General features: G+C 39.2%; 1 protein-coding gene across 3 annotated transcripts in view; it reads right to left on the bottom strand.

The window, feature by feature from the left end:
* The window catches only part of LOC125458002 (cytoplasmic polyadenylation element-binding protein 2), a 126,773-nt gene that overhangs the window by 12,128 nt on the left and 87,221 nt on the right, over nucleotides 1-27,424 (bottom strand). For all 3 annotated transcript variants that reach the window (XM_048542864.2, XM_048542856.2, XM_048542871.2), the window contains 5 exons: nucleotides 25,497-25,673; nucleotides 25,290-25,379; nucleotides 15,348-15,466; nucleotides 8,021-8,135; nucleotides 6,829-7,010 (listed from right to left, as the gene is read on the bottom strand). In XM_048542864.2, the coding sequence (XP_048398821.2) occupies nucleotides 6,829-7,010; nucleotides 8,021-8,135; nucleotides 15,348-15,466; nucleotides 25,290-25,379; nucleotides 25,497-25,673 (683 nt within the window). The remainder of the gene's footprint in view (nucleotides 1-6,828; nucleotides 7,011-8,020; nucleotides 8,136-15,347; nucleotides 15,467-25,289; nucleotides 25,380-25,496; nucleotides 25,674-27,424) is intronic.

Below are 27,424 nucleotides of genomic sequence, written 5' to 3'. Positions count from 1 at the left end.
TCAGTAATACAAGGAAAATGTTACAATTATAAAGAATGTCAGAAACTGACACTTAAATAATAATGATTTGATTGAGCATAATCAGCATGGATGTATGAATGGAAAATCACATTTGACAAAACCTGTTGGCATTTTCAGAGTATGTTAGTGATAAACAGTGTTAGAGTCAGTGTACATAGTACACCTCTATGTTCAGAAGGAATTTGATCAACTGTATAAGGTTGGTCAGGAAAATGAAACAAAAAACACGAGTAATGTTTTGGTGTGGGTTAAGGATGGATAATAGGCATAAAACAGAGTAAGGTTAAATGGGTCATTCTCACTTTGGCAGTCTATGACAAGTGGGATACCATAAGAAGCAGCACCTGGGTTCTTGCTGTTCACAATAAATATTAATGATTGGGGTATGGGGACCAAATGTAACATCTAAGTTCATGGACGATATAAAGCTAGATGCCACTAGATCCAAAAGCGACTTCAAAAGGATTTGGATATATTAGTGATCAGGTAAGACAATGGCAGGTAGAATTTAAATGTAGATAAATATGTGGGTGTAAGTTTGCTCGCTCAGCTGGAAGGTCAGCTTTCAGACGTTTCATCACCATTCTAGGTAACATCATCAGTGAAGCGCTGGTGTTATGTCCCGCTTTCTATGTGTGTTTAGGTTTCCTTGGGTTGGTGATGTCATTTCCTGTGTTGGTGATGTCATTTCATGTTCTTTTTCTCAGAGTGGTAGATGGACTCCCAAGCAAAGTGGTGTCCTTCCTCATCTGTGTGTAAGGATACTAGTAATAGTGGGTCATGTCTTTTTGTGGCTAGTTGATTTTCATGTATCCTGGTGTCTGGCTTTCTTTGATTGGGACAACACATCCATCCTAGGACAAGCCAAAGAGAGACACGCACGAGAATTCCTAGAAGCATGGCAATCCAACCGGAACTCCATCAACAAACACATTGATTTGGAACCCATCTACCACCCTCTGAGAAAAAGAACAGGAAATGACATCACCAACACAAGAAATGACATCAACGCAGGAAATGACACCAACCCAAGGAAACCTAAACACAAATAGAAAGCGGGACACAACACCAGCGTTTCACTGATGATGTTACCTAGAATGGTGACAAAACGTCTGAAAATTAACCTTCCAGCTCAGCGAGCAAACTTCCATGCAGAACCTCAACCTGAGCTACAAATCTTCTCAAAATTCGCTAGATAAATATGTATATACAAAACAACCATATATCTTTGCCAGTAAGTCACTGATGGCCAACTCTGCAGGTGCAGAAACCAATTAAGCAAGCTAATGGTACATTAGCCTTTATTGCAAGACGATGTGTGTACAAGAATAGCAATGTCTTGCTTCAATTGTACACAACTTTACTTATATCACACCTGGTGAAGTACATATAGTTTTTACACCCTTAACTTAGGAAGTACAATATTGCCATAAAAGGAGAACATTGAAATATTTGCCAGACTTGTTCGCAGGATGGCAGCACTGTCTTATGAAGTGAGATTGGGCAGACTGGATCTGTCTAGAATTTCAAGAAAAAAATTGATTTCAAATAAATTTGAAAAATTCTTACAAGGAATAAATGTGGCAGGTGTAGCTAAGATGGGCCCCCTGGTTGAGGGGTCCAGAACCAACAGGTACAATTTTCAAGGGGCAGAAAGTCACTTTAGACCAAAATGAGGTCAACCTTTACTAAAACCAGAGGATCATGAATCTTGGGAAGTCTCTAGCCTACACGTTATGAAAGCTGCGTCACGGAGCAATATTTAACGTACAGTAATAGATTCCTAAATACTAATGATTTAAGGGATACAGGAGTAATGTGGGAATGAAAAAACAGACTAGCCATGAACATACAATATCATGGAAGGCTCAAATGGGCTGAAAGGCTTACTCCTGCTCCTATGTTCCTACATCACAAGTGTCAGACAATGACTACCTTCAACAAGACAGAACCCAACATCACCTCATGACAATGCTATTGCTGAACTCCCCACTAACATTTTGGGGGACACTATTGAGTAGGAAATGGACTGTAGTAGCATTATGTATAGTGACAAGAGGTTAGAGCTTGTGAATTCTGAGGAGTGTAACAAACGTGCTGACTTTCCAAAGCCTGCTCATAATCATGAGGGCACCCTGGTTTACAATGATAATTGCTGAACCTACCTATTTGCGATGTTAATTCCTTTCTTACCAGCATTAAGCTACAAAGACAGCAGACGCAGCCAACCACTACTTTCACCTGCACAAGGAGGAGTGGACAGTAAATGTTGGCCTACTTGCATTCAATATATTTTTTTAAAAAATCCAGCCTTTCACGATAGGTCTACCCTCTAGTTCTCACCTCATTTAACCAAGCATAACAAAAGAAAATAGAAGGAGGCCGCCACGAGGACCATCAAGCTTGCTCCGCCATTCAATTAAATCATGGCTGATCTCTTCATGAATTCAGCTCCACTTATCTGCTCGTTCACTATAACCCTTAATTCCTTTACTATTCAAAAATCTAGCTCTGCCTTAAAAACATTCAATGAGGTAGCCTCAAATGCTTCACTGAGCAGGGAATTCCACAGATTCAAAACCCTTTCAGTGAACTTATTCCTTGTCAACTGAGGCCTAAATTTGCTTCCCCTTATTTTAAGACTGTGCCTCCTAGCTCTAGTTTCACCCTCCAGTGGAAACATCTTTCTGCTTCTATCCCATATATTCCTTTCATAATTTTCTACGTTTCCGTAAGATTCCTCCTCATTCTTCTGAATTCCAGTGAGTACAGTCCCAGTCAAGTCAATCTCTCCTCATAAGGCAACGTTCTCAAATCCAGAATCAACCTAGGTGAACCATGTCTGCAACCCCTCTAGTGCCAGTACATTCTCTCTCAAGACCCAAATTGTACACAGTACTCCAGGAGTGGGGTCTCCAGCACTGTATACTGCTGCAGCATAACCTGTTTTTAAATTCCATCCCTCTAGCAATGAAGAATAATATTCCATTTGTCGTCTTCATTACCTACTGCAGCTGCAAAACAACTTTTTGCAATTCATGCAGAAGGACACCCAGGTTCCTTTGCACAGCAGCATGCTGCAATTTTTTTACCATTTAAATAATAATCCATTTTCCTGTTATGCCTACCAAAATGGATGATCTCACATTTACCAACATTGTATGCCATGTGCCAGACCGTCGACCACTCACTTAACCTATCTATATACCCCTGCAGACTTTAATGTGGCCTCTGCAAACGTTGCTCTACTACTCATTTTAGCATCATCTACGAACTTTGACACACTATGCTTAGTCCCCAATCGTAAATTATTTATTGTAAATTTACATAAAATGTAAACAACTGCAGTACCACTGATCCCTGACGCATACCACTAGCTACTCATCACCAACCAGCTAAGGTTCGGTGTGGACTTGTTGGGCCAAAGGGCCTGTTTCCACACTGTAGGGATTCTATGATGATCTCCAGCCTTTGCTTTCTGTTAGTTAACCAATCTTCTTTCCATGCCAATACGTTACCTGTAACACCAAGCACCTTTATCTTATGCATTAAGAAACAAAAGTACAGGCCCATATATCTCATTAGCGCTGCACAATATGCCAGAGGTCAGAATCAATAGGCATCTTCTATCATTAGTCATTGTCTCTTTATAATTAAATGGAAACAAGATTTTTAATTCAAACCTTGCAGAATTTATTAAACAAATACCTACTATTAAGGCAGACCAGTAAGTTGATGAAGCAATTGTACATCTTGTGCTATGTGACATGTGACAAGTTCAGAATGCAACTAAGCGAAGGCTGGAGTGCTGAATGGAAGTATACTTATATGAATCAAAATATTAAATTAAATTTACAAGTTATTGTTACATATTTTGAATTATAACGAAGGACAGCAAGTACATTTTACAGACAAGTAGCACGTGTCTAAGTTTGTTGTGGATTGTTAAGTAAGCCTTCAATTCAAATCTCACAGAAGGTCAAAGCTCTCAGGTCCATAGAGACATTTATCATGGGAATGACAGCTAATTACTGCAGCTGCTCTTAACCACTGAGCTGAAATGACTAATAGGCGGTTCTAATCACTTCAAACGTCAGCATTTTACCTGATCCATCTGTCAATAAAACCCTTGTGATGCCAATACTCCAGAATTAGAAGGTATCTGCTACATTGTCAGTGTTAGTAGAATATGTATTTGCAAAACCCTCTTAGTTACAACGTTTACGTATGAACTATTCCAGTAATGGGAAACCAGTATATACATTTAAAAAAAATTGACGCCACTATACAAACTATTCCACGATACATTTTTCAAAAGGATCATAGAGCATGTAGCACTTTTTGGAGCATTTTAATTATCAAGCGAAGTCAAAACAAATTCCATTTACTTTGTTTGAAAGGGGGCATGAAAAAATAATCAAATAATGATTTATATAGACCTTAGAAGTGGTCATTAATCTATTTCATATTAATACATACATATGCAGACTTCCCTCATACACACATATTGTAATGTTTTTCATTGCATGTGATAAAACATCGAGTCAGTTGAAAAGAGAATCATAAAATCCTAGTAAGATGAAAGTGACCACATTATAACCAGCATTCAAATTTGCAAATTTGTTTATTTGACTAAGAAACCAAAACAAGTCCAATAGGAAACTAATGAAATAGTTAAAAGCTCCTTTTTCAGCAGTGTTGATGGAAGTAGTGTTGGACAATGAAGTATTTGCGATGATATATCACTCACCGCAATAAGACTACTTTCCAACTTTGTTCTTATACAAAAGGAAACAGTCTGCTCCAAACATTCAAACTCTGCTCATGGTGCACATAATTCTTCCAATCATCAAATCAAATAGCCCAAAAAAGTGCAGTGTGCCCAAATTTGCAGGATGTTTTTGGCATGTCAGTAGTTCAAAATTACACAATTAGCATCACTTTAATCCTCAAGGCTTATCCTGTTCAAATTGTATCCAAGAAGCCAAACAGAGGAGAAACAATTGAGGTGTCTAGCTTTTACTTCTTTTCTCCTCCCACAAGATCCAAGTGTCATTAGCAAAGCTAGCAGGTGTTGCTTATCCAAAACTGGTGTTGACCAACTTATTTGGTCCAAGAAACACAACCCTAGTCTATCTAATCTCACTTCATAAAACTCTCCAGTCCACATCCTGGTAAATCTCTTCTGCAGACTCTCCAGCACAACTGTATTCCTCCTACAACGTGGATTCCTGAACCGTATACAATAGCCTAGCTGTTTACAGAAGTTTTGGCCAAAGTTGAATGCGTAGATCAGTTGCTCGAGAGAGAGAGGTAGTTTAGTTGCGATCAGAAAGGGGTATCAACTGTGTAAAGAGTTTAATTTAAAAGTTCCAGATCAGAAATACTTGGTTAAAAGCCTGAAGTACGTGAAACAGAGAACTTTTAAGTTTAGTTCATGAATGCTCCAGGAGGATTTGAGATGGGGTATTGAAGCCACTGTAAAATTAAGCCTTATAAATGTGAAGCAGAAGGGAACGATCTGTGGAGTGAATACTTTAAAGGACTGTTTTGGTTTAATAGGATCGTATTTTACCCTATGTATCAAAATCTTTAATTTGTGTTATAGTAAATAGTTGGCGTATTCTATTTCACCTTTATTTTTGTATATTACCTACTGCTCTTTTTTCGTCAAACTTGAATGTGCCACATTATGTATGCATTTACGTTTTGGTGATAGATCGCCTCATTAAAATGAAACAGAAGTATAAGCTATTAAGCCAGACATTAGTCTGGGATCTGACATACTCAGTAATGTCAGCTGGGATCATAATGCCAATTTTTTTTCATAACTCTACTGCCTAAGAGGACAATGGCAGCACGCACATGGAATCACTCTAATTTGCTCTAAGTCAACGTCACCTAGTCTTCGAAATGGATCATTGTTCCCTCAACATTGCTGGATTGGAATACAGAATGTCTAATAGCACAGGGGATGAACCTACACCAGACGGGCTGCAGAGGCTTAAGAAGGCATTTCACATCTTTTCCAAGTCAATTAGGAATGGGCAATAAATGCTGGCCTTGCAACCTGTATTCTATGAATAAATTAAATAAAACTCTGCTCTGCTAGCAGGATTTGGACTGAATGTGTTTTCTGCATCACTACTAGGGGTTCCATTCTTTCCCCTTCTACTGTAAACAGGTCTCTTGGCTTAACAACAACAGCATCTTATTCTTACATATAGCCTTTAACAATAACAAAAACATTCCAAGACATTTCATTGGAGTGTTAATATCTTACATTACGCAGGAGATTGAATCAGATCACTGAAAGCTTGTTCATAAAGGCATATTTTAAGGAGTACCTTAACAGAGGAAAGCACAATAGAAAGCCAAAAACGTGTGTGGGGTTTTTCTAGCTATTAGGGCCTTGGCAATGTTAGGTGAAATGCCTCAATAGTGCAACTAAAATCAAAGATGCTCAAGGAGATTACAGGGCTGAAACTAGGGAAGGATTTGAAAACAAGGTTGAAAGCATGATAATCTTAAACCTACTAAAATGCAATTATATTTAAGTAGTCATGACTTTATGGCCACAAAAATATCTGCAACAGTACTTTTAGTTTCCTATTTGACTATCCCATACCAAACAATGGTTGTTGCAATTGCCCAGAGCAAAAAACCATTATGTTGTGAAACATATCCATTGAAATATTTCAATTGTTTAATTATCTAGGTCATACAGTTTAACAAGGTAAATTTCTATACTTCTGGAAGTTCACAGAAAAATCACCAGGTCTGTTAACATTGCAGAATGACACTTACCCGTTTATCAATATCTCCATGCTGTAGCTGAACAAATCGAGCACTGATGGCAGCTATATAGCTCTGCTGATTCGAGAAGGCTACACGGCCTGCACCTTTAGGGTACTTCAACTCTGGGTCAGTATCAATCCCTGCGTAACATACCCCACCATAAAGACGATCCATAATCATAGCTAGCTCCACTGCAGAAGAAATACAAAGGCTTTCAAACCCAAATTACACAAGTTGAAATGAATGAACTTTTAAAAACAGATCAAGCATAAGCCTCAACATGTTGGCGGCCTACTGGCTAATGTAAACGACATAAATATTTAACAAAATGGTTGCTTATTGAAGATTATAACAAATTTTGTGGTCCTACTTTATTTGTTTCACTTTTGGAATCAGCTAATTAGTTGAGGGAAACTCTTAAAACTGGCAATGAAGTATAAAAAAAATGAACATTTATTTGCTCTACAAACAAATCAAAATTGATAATGAACTGCAACATTAACAGCCAGCTATAACAGTTCTGTACAGTTCCAAACAAGATCACAAGCATTAGGGATATTAGAAAATTGTGGATCCATATTATGGTCAGTTTTTATTTATAACTTTCACATTAAAATTAACCCCAGGTTACACATACACCTCATCAGTTCAATGCAACATCAGAAAGGAACACACTTACTTTAGAACTATTCAATTTCACGAATTTACACTGGCAACTGGTTAGGTTTTGACCAATGTCTTCAGGATGATGCCAATGGCTTACATTTGTAAAGCATATTTTAAAGTATTCTAAGGTTCTTCAAAGTTCTAGGGACAAAACTGACAGTTCTAAGGAAGGGTCATGGGACCTGAAATATTATCTGAATTTTTCTTCAGATGCAACCAGTCCTGATTTTTTTCCAGCAACTTGTTTTTGTTCCTGATTTAGCATCCTCAGTTCTTTCAGTTTTTAAAGGAGGACAGTTATAAAGTAAAGATTTTATCGTAAACAGATTAAACAAACAGAAATCAGGCCACATAACTAGGATGAAACCAGACTCAAAGCTTGTGTTGGAAACAGCAATATTTATTCAACAAAATAAAGCATTGATGGTTAAGATGTGTAAAAAGTAAAAGATCATTTGATAGGTGCAAGTAATTAACAAGTTTAAACAATATTCCAGATACAGACACTTTCATAATAGTTTTTTTTTCCTCTTACCAGCTCTCAGAGGGCGAGGTACCCCGCCAACAAAAATGGTTTTGCGTGGATCAAGAGGTTGTGAACCATCCATTACAAAGTCACTGTCACTTAGATTCCATGGTCGGATCTGGACCTAGTTAAAAACAATATTAATCATAACCAACCTGTCCTGCGGTGGTGCATCAAAATGCTTTCTGTTAAGTCCAAATATACATCAACAGCCTACGTCACCTTAAGAAAATAACTAAATTAAGTTTGTCAGACATGACCTGCCCTTGACAAAGCCATGTTGATTGTCTTAGCAATTTTTCTCTAAATGTATGTATACCTAGTCAACAGTGTGGTGCTGGAGGAATATAGCAGGTTGGGGAGCATCAGAACAGGAAAACTGATGTTTCAGGTTGGGACCATTCTTCAGAACTGGAGAGGGGGAAGGGAGCTGGGAAATAAATAGAGAGGAGGGGTGGGGCTGTGGAAGGTAAGTGAGAACTGGACAGTGAAAACAATGGGTAGGTAGGTGGGAAAGATGATGGATGGGTAATGTTAGGCTGTGGTGGTGAGAGGGAGGAGGTAGGTAGTAGGTGGGGATAAGTGAATGCAGGTGGAGGGTAGTGAGCATTGGTCAGTGGGAAGGCTGGGGTGAACAGCTGGGGAAGGAGGACAGGTTATGTTGGGTCAAGGAGGCAGGGATGAGGGAGATTTGGAAAGGCAGGCAGGGGTGGGGAGGGAAATCTCTCTTTGGGCATGGGTTGGATTTCAGATGGCAGAAGTGGCCAAGAATGATATGCTGGATGTGGAGGCTGGCAGGGTGATGAGAGGGCCAGGGGGATTCTGTCAATATTTTTGTCAAGAGGAGAGTGTTTGATTGTAGTACTGTGGGGAATGCAAGAATTGTGGTTGAGGGTGTTTTTGATCACAGGAGGGGGCAAGCTACAGTCCTTGAAATAGAAGGACATGTGGGATATCCAGGAGTGGAACGCTCCACCTTGGGGAGCAGATGTGAGCGAACTGGGAGTATGAGATTGCATTCTTGCTGAGGGTTGGTGTCAAGAATGTAGTCCAGGCAGCTAAGGGAGTTGGTGGGTTTGAAGTAGATGATGTTGGTGTTGAGACGGTTACCAGAGATGGAGACAGAGTGGTCCAGGAGGGAAGTAACAGGGATGGTCCAGGTGAATTAGAGGTAGGGGTGCAAGGTGTTAGTAAAGGCGATGAACCGTTCAAGCTCTTCATGGGAGCAAGAGGCAGCATGGATACATTCAATGTAGCAGAGGAACAGGTGAGGGATAGTGCCGGTGTGACAGCAGAAGAGGGACTGTTCTACATATCCTGCAAAGAAGCAGGCATAGTTTGGGCCCATAGGGGTACCCATAGCCACCCCCTTAGTTTGTAGGAAGTGGCAGTTAAAGGAGAAGTTGCTCAGGGTAAGGGCAAGTTCTGTTAAGCGGATGAGGGTGTTGGAGGAGCGGGGTCTGTTGGGCCTATGGGAGAGGGAAAAAAGGAAGGCTTTTAGGCCATGTGTGTCGGTGATGCAAGTGTGCAGGGACTGGATGCCCACAGTGAAGATGATGTTTTGGGGGCCAAAGAAAAGGCAGGCACATGTGGTGCCCTGAACGTAGGTGGGAGTGGGGTGGACCAGAGGGAAAAAGACAGACAAAGATGGGTTCAGTGGGACAGGAGCAGGCAAAGACAAAGACAATGGGTCGGCCAGGACAGTCAGGTTTATGGAATTTTGGAAGGAGACAGAAACAGGCAGGGCAAGGTCGGGGAATGAGGAGGTTGGAAGCGGTGGGTGGAAGGACACCTGAGGTTATGAATGGTCTGAGAGATGATGGTTTGGTGATCGGGGTGGAGTCTTAAATCGAGGGGGCAGTAGGAGGTTGTGTCAGAGACCTGGCGCCTGGCATTCATGATATAGAGATAAATGTGCTGTACCAGTACTGTACCCCCCTTATCCCATGGGTTTGATGGTGTTAAAGTTGGAGCAGAGGGAACGGATGACTGCGTGTTCCATAGGGGAGGAGTGGACGAGGGGGTGGAGAGATTGAGGCGATCAACATCGTGATGGCAATCAGAGATGAACAGGTTGAGGAAGGCTAGGAAGCTGTAATGGTGTCCGGGAGGATGATGTTTGTTGGAGGTAGAACGGGTCTGTAGAGGGTGGATTAGACTCGTGGTCAAAGAAATAGCGTGGAGATGGTGGAAAATAATAAGAGTTCAACACCTAGACATGAACTGAGTTCACTGATGTGTGGGCGCTGAGGAATGAAGGAGTGTCCTTTCCTGAGGACTATTCGTTCTCAGTGAGGGGGAGGTCTAGGGCGGATGAAGGCCTGGCAAGGCTTGTGCTGGGTTTGAACAGAGAGCTGGAAATGGGGGTGGATGTAGAGCTGGAGCTTTGGCTTCCAGCAGTTTTCTCACAATTTGCAGGTTTGTATTTTCCTGGGGTTATACTTTGTTCCTTAATTAAGCAACTGTATCCCATTTGCAATCCTCCACTCATTTAGAACGCCTGGGAAATTTTAGTCAACAGTCTTCAAATTTGCTCCCTCAACTCTCTCAGCAAGCTAGGATGTATCCCATCCGAACCTGGCGACTTTTCTTCCCGGAGTGCTGTCAGCCTTTTTAGCACCTATTCTTTATCTATTACTACACTGTTCAGTTTTTCAACACCCACATTTTCAACCAGGCCACTGTCATCCTCTCATTTGGTAAAGACAGAAACAAAATATTCATTTATTACCTCTGCCTCAACGAGCAGCTTATCCTGCTTGTTCTTCATGGGTCCCACTCTAGCCGTCGCTAATCTTTTACTATTAATATGCTTGAAGAACAGTTTATTAATTGTTTCAGCACAGCCTGCGATCCTTTCCTCAAGCTACCTCTTGGCCTCTCTCCTGCATTTGAAAAACTCTTCCGATTTATATTGCTATCATTATTCCAATAAGCATTATATGCCTTCTTTATATATTTAAGAGTCAGATGTATACAGCACAGAAAACAAACCCTACAGTCCACTTGTTTGTGCCAACTAGGCAATCCATCAGACCTAGTACCAGTTGTTAGCATTTGACCCATATCCCTCTCGACCTGTCCTATTCATATATCCATCCAGAAGCTTTTTAAATGCTGGAATTGTACTAGCCTCATCCACTTTCTCTGGCAGCGCATTCCACACATGCACCACTCTGAAAAAATTACTGGAGGTACTTTTTAAATTTTCCTCTCTCACCCATGCCCTCTAGTTTTGGACTCGCACACCCTACAAAAATGAGCTTGGCTATTCACCCTATCTGTGCCCATCATCATTTTATAAGCCTTTAATGTTAACCTGCAGCCTCCGGCACTCCAGGGAGAAAAGCCCCAGCCTATTCAGCCTCTCCCTTTAACTCAAACCTTTCAGTCTTAGCAACATCCTTGTAAATCTTTTCTGCACCCTCTCAAGATTAATAACATCGTTCCCACAGAACGATGACAGAACTGTACACGTTACTTAAAAGTAGCCTCATCAGTCCTGCCGCAAATTTGCTGTCAAAATGTTAGTTATATTTTAACACAACTGAGGCTGCACATAGATATTAACCAATAACATTTCAATGCATTATTCACATGCAACATTTACAGCATCCACAATGATCAAACACAATTTAGTCTTGAGCCTGGAGAAACCTGTATGACCTGTGGCTGATATATTAGGCCGCATAGTGATTCAGTGGCGCAGGCATTAGATTACTTTTGTTTTTGAACAGTTTATAAAACGCATTTGAATTAAAGATTAGATTATAACTTGTAAATCACTTTATGATTTGCATTTTTTCGCCAGATCTGCTACCAGTGTCAGCCATTGCTCAGTTGGTAGCACTATTGCTGAGTCATAAGGTTGTGGGTCGAAGTCCTACAAAGGTCCTGAATATAAAAGTCTACACTGATTCTAGCAGAGTCCAAAGGCTCGGTTGTTAAAGGTGATGTCTTTCCAATGAAATGTTACACAAACTCCTGTCTGCCTTCTGATGTGGGCATAAAATTATTGCTTGCCACTATTTCAGATGATGATTAGAGGAGTTACACCCAATGTCCTGTCTCATGGCCAATATTTATCTTCATTAACATAAAAACAAAATCATCCAATCATCACTAAGCTGCTGCTTTTGGGAACTTTCTATCTGCTAATTGGTTGCCATGTTTCCTACATTACAAGAATGACTGCACTTAAAGTGCTTATTGGGTATCATAAAGTTACAGCTATAGAAATGCAGTTTGCTTTCGAACAAAACTTCCACCTGCATAACTCAATGTACATGGAAGGTTTGAGGACAGTTACTTTGTTTCTACATGTATTGGGGAAGGTGGGAAAATTAAAAAGCCCCCTTCTCCACAGCAGCATTACAGGGGCTAAGAACTTGGTGTATGTGTTTTGTGGGTAAACAGGTCTTAACCCATGGTCCCTTTAAACTGTACGATTAGGAGATAATTTGCATATTTCTGCACACGTCATGCACAAATTGACCTTATGAAGTTACTGCACATGTAGGCCATTAATCAATTGGTAAAGGTTATGCACATTTAAACAAATCACCCATATTGAAAGCAATGCGACAATATGCTGCTTTTAACTTTGTGTGACATTGTGCCATCAGTGTAGGATTATAACACAAAACACATGGTAACGTGGCTATAACATATATGACTTTTATAACAAGTTTTGATTCAGACTGCACTATGTCCTTGATGCATGGCAATAGCAATAAATTGGAGACAAATAATAGTGGTGCTGTACTAGTGCAAATGAAGAGATCAATTGCACTTACACAGCTTTTCAATGAGGTATTCCCCTGACTAGTTGATGCTTTGTCACTAGAAACATGAAAAAAGTTGCAATCTCATTTAGGAGCCAATTCACACCACATATAACGCATTCTGAAAATGAGCTAACATTTGACAGCTGTGACAAATTGCACAGCAGCTAAGAAAACTCAATGTTCCAGCAAAAAAAAACACAAACACTCAATCATCTAATAATATTTCTCAGAAACTCAGTTGACTTATTTTGCAATGTTAATAGATCCTTTTGAGAAATTCCAGAAACAGGATTCACACTACCAAAATCTAAACTGTTGTTCCTTGGGTCATACATTATCTGTGTATGAAGTTTTATTCAAATCTGGCTATTATTTTTTCAGGCATATTATTTATGGACAAACAGGCTAAAAGTGCTAAAAGCATTAGGTCTACCACTTAGTGGCAAAGGGAGTAAGGTGCAGTTCATCGCCAGCGACTGTTATATCTCTATACAGCATAAATCATTTCAATAAGAGTACATGACAATAAACAGTTTGTGTAATTTCAGCTATCAAATATCCTGGCAATATTTGATTAGATATTTGAATAGCAATTAGCTCACTGAAAGCATCACTGTTATTGAATGAGCCTACTCGGAATGTTGTCATTTCACTATACCAACTGGTAAAATCCTTATACTTTGATGAAGTTAATAACTTTGGAAAATGTTATTTGGAAAACGTAAAATTTAGCACAGGTTTTTCAGCCACTGGACCAACTGCAGGAATGCCTTGGTACTCATTTTTTAAAATTTCCAACTCTGAGCAGGTTTGCTGAACCATGGGTCATACCCTGAAATGCATTTTATACCCAAATTTTCCAGCATAAATTGTTCATGGTTATGTGGACTTTGTTTTGAAGGATGTGTTTTTCAGGAATTTTTTGTACAGCAAAATATATCCTTAATAGCTAATATATAAATGAAACATTTACAGACAATGTAGATTGGAAGTTTGCTACAGAAATAACAAGTGATCAGTGACCGTTTCAATGGGGCTTTTTCTTCAGACATTTCGATCAACAATTTATCTACTTCAAAACGAAGCCAAAGCTGTACTGCCGAATAATATGCAATAATAATTCTCCAAGGTCATCTATTTCCATTCTACTATGAATAATAGGACCAATACAAATCACTGACAGAAGTGTCAATGGTAAGCAAGAAAAATCCATAATTACTAGTGAAAATAGGTTAGGTACAAAAAGTAATCAAAAATGCTTCAAAGGTATTCACATTTCTAAAATCAGAACAGACTTATCCTTGCTCCTTCACAAAAAGGTACAGATCTAGCTTCCCAATAACAACTGCCAGGTTTTCAGACATTTGTGGTTAAGTGCTAAAATACATCTTTTTACGTATGCCTCTGCTATTTATACTCTGTGGCCAACTGTTTTCACAGTCGGTCCACACATCAACGGCTGGGAGAAGGCAGCATTGCCCTGAAATATCAAGGCTGGCCTTGGCAGGAGGCAGTGCTAGTAGGATCAGGTAATCCATGGTTATCATGATACTGAAAAATCTAATTGGAGTGAGCAGTGAAACTATCCTGCAGCGACTTCAGGAAGTTGTTTTTCTGCCACAGTCACCAGGTAAAGGTAAAGGTGTTGGATCTATCTGCTCCTTTATCCATTTTCCATCTACCTACCCCTCCCTCTCTATTTATTTCAGAATCCCCTTCCCCTCCCCTATTTCTGAAGAAGGGTCCAGATCCAAAACATCAGCTTTCCTGCTACTCTGATGCTGCTTGGCCTGCTGTGTTCATCCAGCTCTACACCTTGTTATCCCCCAAGATTCAAAGACCAGCAGGACAGTGTGAAGTTCTGAGGATTGCTGGTTTGCATCGATTGTCAGGGTGCATGATGCACTGGTTGAATGAAGAGAACAACATGAATCGAGTGAACTTATTGCTATAGTGGTGGACTACCTACATTTTGAGGGGAGGCCTGTTATTGATCCGACCAGAAGAAGAGTAATTTTTTTTTTTGGGGGGGGGGGAGAAACAGAAGACTTTTAAATTTGCAGGAATCTGCTCCATGTGCCAGGGTCAAAGTCAGACTGACTGGCCAGGGTTTTAAATGCATCTGTGGTGACCTGCACTGATCTAATATGCCACACAAACGAAGCTAACTTCTAAAACAAAAAAACAGGGTCACAGATCCTGAGGATGATGAGTGCGAATTCTAATCCCTGTGTCAAATGTGTGAATGCAGCAGTTCCAATTTGGAAACAAAAAAATCCCTTCTTCTTTAAAGAAAAAAAACTAAGGATAGGAATCTTATTCAAAAAGTCTTTTAATTTGTCAAAAAAACTGCCCGTCACTCAAGATTTTAGAAATGAATTTCTAGATTATCCTACAAAAATATGCAGAAGACAGTTTGATTAGTGCTCTAACTGCTTAATCTTGAGCACACATCTTTTTAAATTAGACCCTACATATTCATATGCTTCAAGGACTGCAGCTGGAGTGATGAATAACGGTTGTTGCCTACAAGCATTTTATAAACTTACTGGCTTGTCCTTGATGGTGGGACTTGAAACACAAAGGTAGAGTTTTCCATCTTCCTCAATACAAGCATCAATCAGAGCCTGGACAGAACTCTCCTCCTGAAACAGAAGAAATGCATAACCTGCAACAAAAGAGAGACAGTGAATAGAGACCCATTTATTTAATCACTAACTGATAGAAATGTCTAAACACAAAGATAAATATTTGCTTGCAACTGGCCAAAATGTTACTTTTGAAGCTGATCATGTGTGTCTGCAAACAAAGAGAAAAGCACATCAAAACAGACTCTAGACTGTCAATATACATCTGGGGACTGGTGCAGAATGGATGAGGGCGCTACCACAATTAAGAAAAGATTAAGAAAATTAAAGGAGATTTTTGTTGTGGTTTTTTTTATGCCAAATCTAGGTCATAATTCATGGACTTTAGAATATAACTTAAATTTGTGAAACAAAGCTGTGGGTTAAAAAAGCCATAACAGAAGTGTGTTATAAAACAGCTGTGTGTTATAAAACAGCTGGTTTAAAACTGACTGGTTTACTTAGCTACAGGACTGGAAATATGACAGCTACTGTTAGCAAAGTCCAGTTTTAGAGAGATGCTTGTCCTTTGGAAGGCAGTGAACTGTCAGATTAAAACAAATTATAAAAGAGGAATATTAATCTAGGGGTCAGTTTGAGAATACTTCAGTCATGGAGACAGATGGAGATTAGGAAGCCTTCAAATGCTCCTCATATGACAAGCCCTTCATCCCTGGGATCATTCTTGTAAAGCTACTTTGGACACTCTCCAATGCCAGCGCATCCTTCTTTAGATATGGGGTCCAAAGCTGCTCTCACTATTTCAAATGTGATCTGACCAGAGTCTTATACAGCCTCAGCAGTGCATCTCTTGTATTTTAACTCTCTGGAAATGAACTTCAGCAAAGCATTCAACAAGGTTCCACATGGTAGACCGGTGAGTTAGGTTAGATCACCTGGCATTCAGGAGTGCTAGACAGCTGGATATAAAATTGGCTTGAAGGTTGGAGACAGAAGCCTGGGTCTTTTGGACTGAATATCTGTGACCAGTGGTGTGCCACAAGGATCAGTACTGGATCCATTGAATTATGTTATTTATATAAATAATTTGGACGGGAATATAGGAGTCATGGTTAATAAGTTTGCAGGTAACACTAAAACAGGTGACGTAGTGGAGTGAAGAAGATTTTCTCAGAATACAAATGAGTCTGTGATCAATGGGCAGGTGTGGCAGATGGGAGTTTAATTCAGATAAATGAGAGATGTTGCATTTTACTATGGCAATCCAGGGCAGGACTTATAAAGTTAATGGTAGGGCCCTGGGGAGTGTTGCCAAACAAGGAGACTTGGGGTGCAGATGCGTAGTTCCTTGAAAGGGAAGTCACAAGTAGACATGGTGGAGAAGGAAGCGTTTGGAACGCTTGCCGTCATTGGTCAAAACAGCGAGTATAGGAGTTGAGATATCATGTTGTAGCTGTACAGGACACTGGTGAGGCCACTTTTGGAATACTGCATGCCATTTGGTTGTCCTTCAATAGGAAGGATGTTGTTAAAACTGGAGGCTACAGAAAATATTTACAAGCATGTTGCTGGTACTGGAGTGTTTGAGTTATGGGGCACGCTGAACAGGCTAGGATTTTTTCCCCTTGGAGCAGCAGAGGCTGAGGAAGAGATAAGGGGATTTTTCTTTTCCCCTCTGAGGATTGAGGTACTTTGGAGAATTGTGCCTCAGTAGACAGTGAAGGTGGGATCATAGATTTCTGTCAGACAAGAAAATCAAACTCTGCCTTAAAAATATTCAAAGCTCATCAGGAGTAGATGGAAGTGTAGAATTTGAAACACAACAAATGTCAGTTTATTGCATGGTGCAGCAGGCTTGTAAACTTAGCCTACATCAGTGCCTGACTTGCAGTTTAGTGCATAAGTTCACAAATATTTTGAATTTTGTATAACTTCAACTTTACTAAACTATGATAAATGGCTATGTTGCAAAGTTGGGTAGAATACTTGTGGATGGGGAGGCAGGATTTTAGGGTCTGGTGCCTGTAAAACAGTGGGGGTGGGGTGTTAGTATTAAGTGGTCCCATTAAAAGATCATGTGCTTTTTCTATGTTTAGAGATTTAGAATGGATGTCCATGAGCAGCAGCTTGAAAGTTTGCAGGTACACAAAGCAACCAAATTGAAACTCTTGTATCCAAGGTTGTTCAGTTGGCAGGCCAAGCAGCAGTTTTTAAACCAAGGCAACAAGTTTTGAATTTAGCCAAACTGATTTGAACCAGGCACTTAAGATACCAAAAGCCAATTAAATTTAAATCTGACAAAATAGGACCAATCCTATTGTAAGAAACTGACATGTAAATCAAGGGAATGAAAGGGGAGGTGGAGGGGAGGGGCAGTTAGACAAAGCCCCAGAGTTAACTGCCATCCGCCAAACCTAGCAGCCCTCAAATCTCAACTGTGCCAGTGGCTCTGACAGACTCCTTTACGTCTGAGGGGAAAGCACCATTAAAGTGACAAAAGGTTCCCACAGCACAACTAGTTAAGATTCCTGACAGAAGAAATCAACAAGAGAGAGAGCACAGAATATTCTGGAAGATATGTAACCTGGCTGTAATTTCAAGAGACTAAACTCTTTTTTTTATTTAATATAAATGGACTTGCACCTGTTCAAACAGATTATTATTAGAATCTTGCTTTATTCAGGAAGTTGGTAATTAGAAATGGTTTATTCGGTTTGTTAATAATTCAGTTTTTTCCTTTTAGAGTTAGATGAATTGTTACTTGTTGATTGAAAAGTGAGTGTCAGGGATTGGTTTTATTTAACCACTTGAAGTTGAAGGGCAGGTTACACCACTTTTCACACCCCTTTTATTCCAGATTATAGGGCGAAGTATTCCTCTCTGGGTCTTTTTGTTTTAGTTCTCAGACAGCTGCTAGCTAGGTTTCAGCAGTAGCTAGGCCCAAATATTAGTGCATACTTTCCTCAAAAGAAGCAAGAGATTCTCAAAATACGTTTTTTCCCTTCGGTACCATGGCATTACAGGGGAAAGTAGAAAATCAAATGTAACCATACTGTGCAGCTGAGCTCATCCCATGGGCAAAACAGACCATGAGGAGATAAAAAATTTCTAATTACATTTCAAATTCTGCAATTTGCAGTAACCATTGCCAGAATGATTGTAAACAACCAGACAGTTAAAATATAACTAACAAATAGGACAGGAATAGGTCATGCAGCCACACAAACCTGCTCCACCAATCAATACGATCACTTTCCTGCATTTACAACGTAATCCTCAATTCCCCTATCAATCAAGGATCTATCTCAGCCTTAGATATACAAGGACTCTGCACCCACAGCTGTGGCAAGCAATCCCAACAGGTTTCAACCGTCGGAAGAGATTCCTCCTCAATCTTAAATTTATGCTGAGGTAACAAGGTGCAAAGCTGGAGGAACACAGCAGGCCAAGCAGCATCAGAGGAACAGGAAAGCTGACGTTTTGGGTCTGGGCAACTCTTCAGAAATTTATGCTCTTTTATTGAGACAATGCCCTCTGGTCCTAGACTCTCCCACGAGGAAAAACTTCCTTTCAGCATTTACCCTGTCAAGCTCCTTAAGAATCCTATATGTTTCAACGAGATCACCTCTCATTCTTCTAAACTTTGAGTAGAGTCCCAACCTGTTTAGTATTTGATCTCAAGACAACCCTACATATTAAAGGATCATCCTACAGAACATTCTCCGAATTGCCTCCAATGAAACGTTAGTCTACTTTAAATGGGGGAGACATAACTGTTCAGTACTCCAGAGGCAATCTCACTAGCACCTTGTACAGTTGCAGTTAGGCTATTTTATACCTCAACCAGCTTGAAATACAGGCCAGCATTCCACTAACCTCCCTGATTACCTGCTGTACTGTGCGCTAGCATTATATGTTTCGCGTACAAGTACATCCAAGTCTCCGTGTTGCAGCTTCTCTATTCAAATATACTTTCTTGTTCCCCTTCCAAAATAAACACTGTATTTTCCCATATCATACTCTATTTGCCAACATTTTACCTACTTAGTTAAACTATCAATATCTAAACTGCATCCATCTCACAACCTGTCTTTCAATCTAGTTTTGAGTTGTCTGCAAATCTGACTACAGCACATTCACATCTTTTGCCCAAGCCATTAATATTTAATTGTAAACAGTGGCCATGCTCAGCACTGATCCATGTAGAATTCTACCAGTCACAGGTCATCAGTTTGAAAAAGTAATCCCTTATCCTCACTGCTTAGCCAATTCTCTATCCGTGCCAATATACTACCTTCTAACACTTCGGGTACTTATGACAACCTTTTCAGTACCCTGTCCAATACTTTCTGGAATTCCAAATACAGTACAACACTGATACTGGATCCCCTCTATCCACTCTGGTTGAGATGGCCTCGAAAAGCTTTAATGAATTAGCCTGACACAATTTCCCTTTCATGAAGCCACACTGCCTCTGCTTGATTAAATTATGATTTTCCAAATGTTCTGTTATTACTTTCTTAACAATTGATTCCAATGCTTTTCCAATCATGATGTTGGGCTAATCAGCCAACAGTTAACCCCTTTTTGAACAGGGGTGTCACTTTGGCAGCTTTCCAATCTGGTACTTCTCCAGAATTCAAAAGATTTCTGGAAAATTATAACCATTGTACTTTTTATCTCTTAGCTACTTCTTTTCGGATCCTAGAGATGTAAGCCATCAGGGCCAGAGGATGTATCTGCTTTTATCCTCTTTAGATGATCTAATGCTACTTCACCTGTGATAGTGATGGCACTTAATTCCGCCCCGATATGCTCCAGTATTATTGGGATGCTTGACATATCTTCCACCATGAAGACTGAAGAAAAATATTTGTTTAACTCCTCTGGCTTTTCCTTCTTCCCAAAACCAGATTCTCCTAAAATTCATTTTGAAGAAGCCTATTTTTATTTTAGCCCCTCTCTTCTAAGTAGCTCTAGTCAGATTTTATATTGCTCACCTAATTTGTCCTCAGTTTATTTCTTCTGTCTTTATTACCTTTTGGGTCTACATTTTCTGGATTCTGAATGCATCCGTGTGTTTGGGGCATCACTGACTTTGGCCTCTGTGTATTTTCAACTTAATACTCTCCCTAACTTCCTTGATTAGCTATGGATGGTTTATCCCTCTTTTAGAATCTTACCTCATAGATGTATGTTTGCCAAAAGTCATGAATTACCTCTACCACTGCTTGCTTAGTGTCATTCCTGTTAATCCATCCACCCAGTTCATTTTAACGAGCATTCAATTTCACTGTAACTATGATTACAATTTATTTCTTGCCAGTTAAAAGACCATTTCAATTTGAAAGCGTAAATGAAGCAAAAAATTAACCAAACATATGGAATTCTTATACGCAATTCTTAAAATAAACTTGATTTCTTTTCGTAAGAAACAATACATTTTAATACAAGCAACTTTTGAATGACCATGTATCAGACAAGCATATTTACAAATTCAAGTAAATAAGCACTCGGAATATTGTGCCATTCCTGGACTGGAAATAGATGATAATTGCTGTAAATGTTATTTGGTTGAATCCAAATCACAAATCTCAGGTTGAATATTTTGCTAAATTAAATTAAGTAGATTAAATGGAAGATGATCAGAAAACACCTTTTGTCATTCGTATACCTGGACAGACAGTTGTAGTTGAAGATAAGCATTACAAATCTATTCAACGGTTTCAGGTGGTTCAATGTGAATGGTTGTGATGCCATCAGGAATAGATAGAATGACAATTCAGTGTATGACCAGTCTCAAGTTATGCTGTTCCTAATTTTTAAAAGAGCTCTTTCATGGGATATGTACATTCCCGACTTCCCTTCAAAAGTGATCACGATTGGTTTTCTGGAGCCACTTCAGTCCTCCGTGGTATAGATACGCCCACAATGCTATTATGGAGTGAGTGCTAGCACTTGACCCGGCAACGTGAAAAACTAGTGATACAAGTCCAAGTCAAAAGCGTGTGAGACTTGAAGTGGAATCTGCAGATAGTGGTTTTCCCATTTCCCTCTTGGTGCTCGAGGTCGGGTTGAAGGACGGAGAAAGATGTCATTTATTTTCTGACCTGTGCCAGCTGTTGATTATTGTTCACATATTCTGTGCAAAGTCTAAAGTTAGGACTTTGCTATTCTTGCAGGTTACCAAGTTATGGATCATGATGTTTGCAGTCAATTAAGTACCTGCAGGATGTGGGTGGTTGCTAAATTTATAGATTGTGTAGTCCATTCTAGTAGAGGTTACGGGATTTCAAATGAATGTGGGGATTTTCTTTGATTTGCTGTGTCAATGAGAATGCTTGAATCACTGAAAATCTGTACAATGGTACTTTCACACTGCTCAAAGTTCCAGTATTTTGACCCAGTGACCGCAACAGATAGGTGATGCATTTCCAATTCAGGACAGTAAGAGACCTGGAGGTACTGGTGTTCCAAAGCAAGTTTCTATTTTTGCGCCTTTAAATAATGGAATTTTTTAATCTTGTGAGATCTTGTCAAGGTAAGTTCTGAGATATACTTAGTACTATTTCAATCTACAATCAGTTTATGCAGATTTAAAAAGGGAGTGTACCTTTACTGAGATGAGCAGGGTGCTGATCAAGTGAACTGCATTGCTCAACAGTGCCAAGCTGAGCGTTGTAGCTGTGCTCACCCAGGGCCAAGTGAAGAACATGTCATCCCATTTGTGTCTTGCGGGTAGCAAGAAGGCCTTGAGAGCTACAAAGTGTGTTGCTTGGCACAAAAATGCAGCCTCCAAACTACTGCTTAAGTAATAATATTTTTGTGCCAAGGAAGTTACATTAAAGCTTCACAAAAAGTACTGATTCAGCATCAACTGACCTTCATTCACTACGTAAAGAAGTTTAGTTTCATGTCAGCATTGCACTTCTTGAAAATCGTAAAGCTATTTCCCCAGTTCAGAATTTTTCAAATCAATGGAAACAGTTTTCCCCCATTTACCATCTCCCCTCAAAATTTTTGAGTACTGGATAAATTCCTTCACACCGAGAACAGTCTAAACTTTGCCAATATTTATTATATTGCATTTCTTAATTCTAGGAACTATTCTTGTGAATCATTCTTATGTCCTCTGTAATACTTTCACATTCCAAAGGGTGATACTCAGAACGGTATATTCTACACTGATTGAGACCAAACCAATGGGTTTTATAAAGGTTACCACAATTTCTTTGATTTTGTACTCCTACTTTATTAAAGAAGCTCAGAATTCCACATTTTATTAACCATTCACAGCATGTCCACTCTCCTTCAATATTTTATGCACATACATAGTCATGTACTTCAGTTCCTGCACCCCTTATAAAATTGCACTTTTATATTTAGAAACAGTAACAGAAATTGCTGGAAAAGCTCAGCAGGTCTGGTAGCAACTGTTGAGAGAAATTAGAGTTAACGTTTCAGGTCCAGTGACCCTTCTTCACAACTTTTATGTTGTTGTTAAATTCTTCTGATCAAAAGTAATCATTTCACAATTCTATGCATTCAATTTCATCTAGTGTTCCTCTAACCTATCTATGCTCTTTTCAGTTTCTACACCATTCTCAAGTTCTAAAAATTATTCCAAGGTTTGCACCATCCCCAAATTTTGAAATTGTGCCTTGTACACCAAGAATCAGGCTATTAATTTAAAGTGACATTCCTAATTCTGATCCTTGGGTAGTACATGATAAATCTTCCTCCAGCCTACAAGACCACTATTAACTGCTACACGGTTTGATTTCAGATGGCTGAAAGAAGGGAAAGTTGCTACTGTCCAGTTATTTCACATTCTCAAACTTTGCTCAAGAAGTCTGTTATGTGGCAAGTTCATGTATGGTGCTGCCCTTATTAAGCCTTTCTCTTATTTCATCAAAATGCCAAGTTTGTTAGACACAATTTGTCCTTAATATTCCAAGCTTACTTTCCTTAGTCACTCCCCATTTGCAGAAATGACTTAAATTTAGCAAGTGTATCACTTCTAAAAGCTTCATGCCCAGGGTAAAACTAACAATCTGAAAGGACCTAGTTTACCTTTGCATTCCTTTCTGAAGGAGGCTGTATCATTTGCCATGCTCCAGTCCTTTGTTAAACCAGAGTCTAAGGATGATTGGAAAATGATGGGCAATGCTACTGCAATTTCTACTCTCTTCCTACTTCCTTGTGCCTTTTCAACTTCTTAAGTACAGACAACTTATCCTACTTTTGAATTTTAAACCACTCAAGTATCTGAACTACATCCTCTTTCACAATGACTGGGCAACATCATGTTCATTCGTAAAGCATTCATTTCATTCTCAGCCATGTCCCCTGCCTCCACGCAATCAATCTCCTTTTTTGGTCTTTAATTGACCCCACTCTTTCTCTAACTACTCTTTTACTAGTTATGTCCACCAAAAACTTTTGGATTGCCTTTTAGGTTAGTGACCAGTCTTCTACCATATCCCTCCAAACCTTCCTACCAGGCTTGGTTGTATTATCTACCCAAAGTACACTTCTCTGCTTCTTCTGTCATTTAGGGAGCTCTGGATTTGTTTGCCCTTCTTCCCTGCTTCATAGGAAGCAAACTTGACTGTACCTGAAGCTATCTTTTCTTTAACTGAATAATGAACCATCTTTAACGTTTTGTCTGCTAATTTTAATTCCAATTTATCTCGGACAGATCCATTCTTATCCCAAAGCTTTCTTTCCCCCTCAGTTAATTCTTACTCCGGAATGCTCCTTGTCCAAAGCTTTGTGACACAATGATTACTGTCCCCTAAATGGTGCCCCCCATGCTTATTTCGCTTGGCCCACATCATTCCAAGAACTGGATCCAACAGTTACTCCTTTCTCATTGGGCTGGAAACATATTGCTGTAGAAAATTCTCCTAAACATATCTATTGGAATGTTTGCTCAACTGCCCTTTCTAATCTATAGTCAGGTAAAGATCTCATCATGATAGATCATTATTCTTTCCTTTCTTCCAAGGTGACAGACATACAGCTAGAAGAGGAATTAAAGCTAGATAGTATTTTTGCAGTTGCTATGTACGATGGACAAAATTACCACCTCCTATGCCACAGATCCTCTGTCTCCTGAATTTCAGAGATCACTGCAGCGATTACCCAGGGCCAAAATTTGACTTTCAATAATTCCCTTTGTGCTAGGGATGACTCCAGCCAATGGACAGAGTTTCTCTTACCAAGATGACAAAGCTAAGAAGTCAACTTGTATGTTACATTAGTACTGCTATTCAGGACTGATTTTTTAAACTGTTTTTAAGTCACCTTAGTCCTACCAGACAATAGGGCTGCTCCCTCTTTAGGGAGAAACAACTGATGATGGTTTAAACCTGAGGGTCACCACAACTCCAAGGAGGTTGAAAAGGAGAATCCTTCATGGTAACCTCAGCCAGTGCAGCAAATGAATCCATGTCGTTGGCATTACTTTGCATGGCAAATCAGTTGTCCAGCCAGCTTACCAAACAATTAAATGGCAATCACACAACACTATTTATGAACATGGAGCAAGAGTAGGCCATTTAGTCCATTGAGCCTGACCAGCCTGTGATCTAATTCCTTAATAATTTTAATCTGAAGCAAAGGATAAAGTTTGCAGATTAAACAACCATTACAGTAGTATGAACCCTGACCCAGTCCCAAATATGAATCTCTTCACATCTCCAAAACAACCAACTCATGGATTACTTCCCAAAAAAAGATCCAGAAGCAATATTCCAGTTTTCAGAACCGAGTTAGCACCTATGTACTAACAGATTACTAATTTTATTTCACGGATAAAAGAAATTCAAACTGTGTCTGGGTGGTTACAAACAGAAATATATCTCAAACAGTGTCACGTTATTAAATAAATTGCCTTACCTTTTGGTGGAAAATAAGATTTACTTTCAGCCTTGTGAGGCCAATCAACAACCAAAGGTCCAAAACGACGAAAACTGGCAGTAATTTCATCTATAAAGGAGAAAATTTATAATGCACGCAAGCTCGCTCAATCAATAAATAAATAAATAAATAAAAAAGTACAGAAATGAAAATAAAACTCCTGAGCTGTGTCACAACTGGCAGTACCTTCATCGATATCTGGGGGAAGGCCACCAACAAATACTTTACGTGAGTATCGCTCAATTCGTTCCCCATTCTGGTGAGAAGAGCAGCAATTAACAGAATTCAGAACCCCAGGGACTGTCTGATCACCATGTCCATCATCAAGAAAACCATCTTCTATGGGGAACAACGAGGATCGGCCTGCAAAAAAGGCAAAAAAAGGATTAACTGAAATCTCAAAGTCAGCTGTATCAAACAAGGACCAAGATCTTGAAGTTATTCAACTAGTAACACATTTGCATGAAACTTTTAATGCAAAATTAGTCAAATTTGAAGCTTAATGGGCCGTGTAAACTATGCTAACAAACTGTTGCATCTACATATCATTACAGATTGCAAAAAACTAACTTTATACTTACCATACATGTGCATGAAAAGCTGATGCTAAAACTGTTACTAACTTCAATAAAGCAGAATTTTAATTTTAACTCCGCAATTAAAAATTCTGCAGAGATTTAAAACAGTTTGCACCTTTGTACATAATAGAACAGCTGGATGGTATTTTTTGATAAGCCAGGGAATAAGATGCTCATGGTTGCTTTGCTATTGAGCACTTGAAAACCAAATGATTCAACATTCTGTATGAAAGAAACACAGGTCTATTCAATTTATACTTTAACATATCGACATTTATTTGCAAACAATTTCATAAATGAGTCATTGATCAACAATGCCTTAAAAGAAAGAATCTGCAGCTTATTGTACTACTATGTTGCTTCAAATTTATCGTTCAAATGCATATTAACATTTAACATGTAAACTTAAGCTCAAAGTAATCTGGAAACTACGCACAGCCACTCTGTTGGCTACCTAACTCAGTATGAGGCAAATGAAAGGGCTGTTTATGACTGTCAAATGGGTGCCAGTCCAACTGATTTTCCTCTTTCAGATTACAGCTAAGAGTTCATGTTTTGCAGACACATGGGACGATTAGCAAAATGAATAGGACAGCACCATTGGTATTGAAAACAAAAAAAAATTGCTGGAGAAACTCAGCAGGTCTGGCAGCGTGTGTGGAGAGGAACAAAAGTAGTTGAAGAAAAATCTGCTTTTCCTCCACAAATACAGCCATATCGGAGTTTCTTCAGCAAATCGTTATTGTCCATAATTTGTTGGATTTAGTATACCAATAGTGTCTAGTTGCCAGAAACTAAGCAATACACAAAAGATGGCCTCACATGATTTTGATTCAAGTCAAAATGCTATAAAACCTTGAGTCAAATTGCTGCTTTTCTAATAATCAAGTTGTTCATTAGGCTAGCTCCATCAGTTTAAACTACAAGTTATAGACCAGCAGCAAATCAGTCATTTTGCTAGAACACAATTTGTACTAGTTATAGGACTCCTCAGTAAGAGCAAGCACTTTAGAGATGAACCATTAATAAACTTCACAGCAATAAAAATCTGAAGATAAAACTATATATTTTCAATTGAGGTGACTAAATCACTAAAAACAGATGCAAAAGACAAATGCACAATCTTGTAATTGTCAAAGCAGCAAACAAACTGAAATTTAGCTGTACATCTTCATCCTATATTACAAACAGCACATTAAAAAAAAATCATGGAGGTGGGCATCGCTGGCTATGCCAGCATTGATTGCCCATTATTAACTGCTCTCTGGCAGTTAGTAAACAACTAATTGGGTGGGTCTGAAGTCACACAGGTTAGGACCCACAGTTTAGACCAAACAAACAGGGATGGAATGTTTCATGTCCTTTTGGGGCCAGAATGAAGCAGATGGGTTCTTACAATAATTGACAGAAGTTTTACTTGTGCCATTTTATTGGATGCATATTTCAAGGTGAGATTTGAATCAAATGTCCTCAGAAAACCACAGTAGGGTTCTGGATGACTAGCCTAGAAACATGATAACTTCACCACTCCCCTCC

This window comes from Stegostoma tigrinum, chromosome 1 (assembly GCF_030684315.1).
Source record: "Stegostoma tigrinum isolate sSteTig4 chromosome 1, sSteTig4.hap1, whole genome shotgun sequence".
Classification (NCBI taxonomy): Eukaryota; Metazoa; Chordata; class Chondrichthyes; order Orectolobiformes; family Stegostomatidae; genus Stegostoma; species Stegostoma tigrinum.
This window is presented reverse-complemented; position numbering and strand designations above follow the sequence as displayed.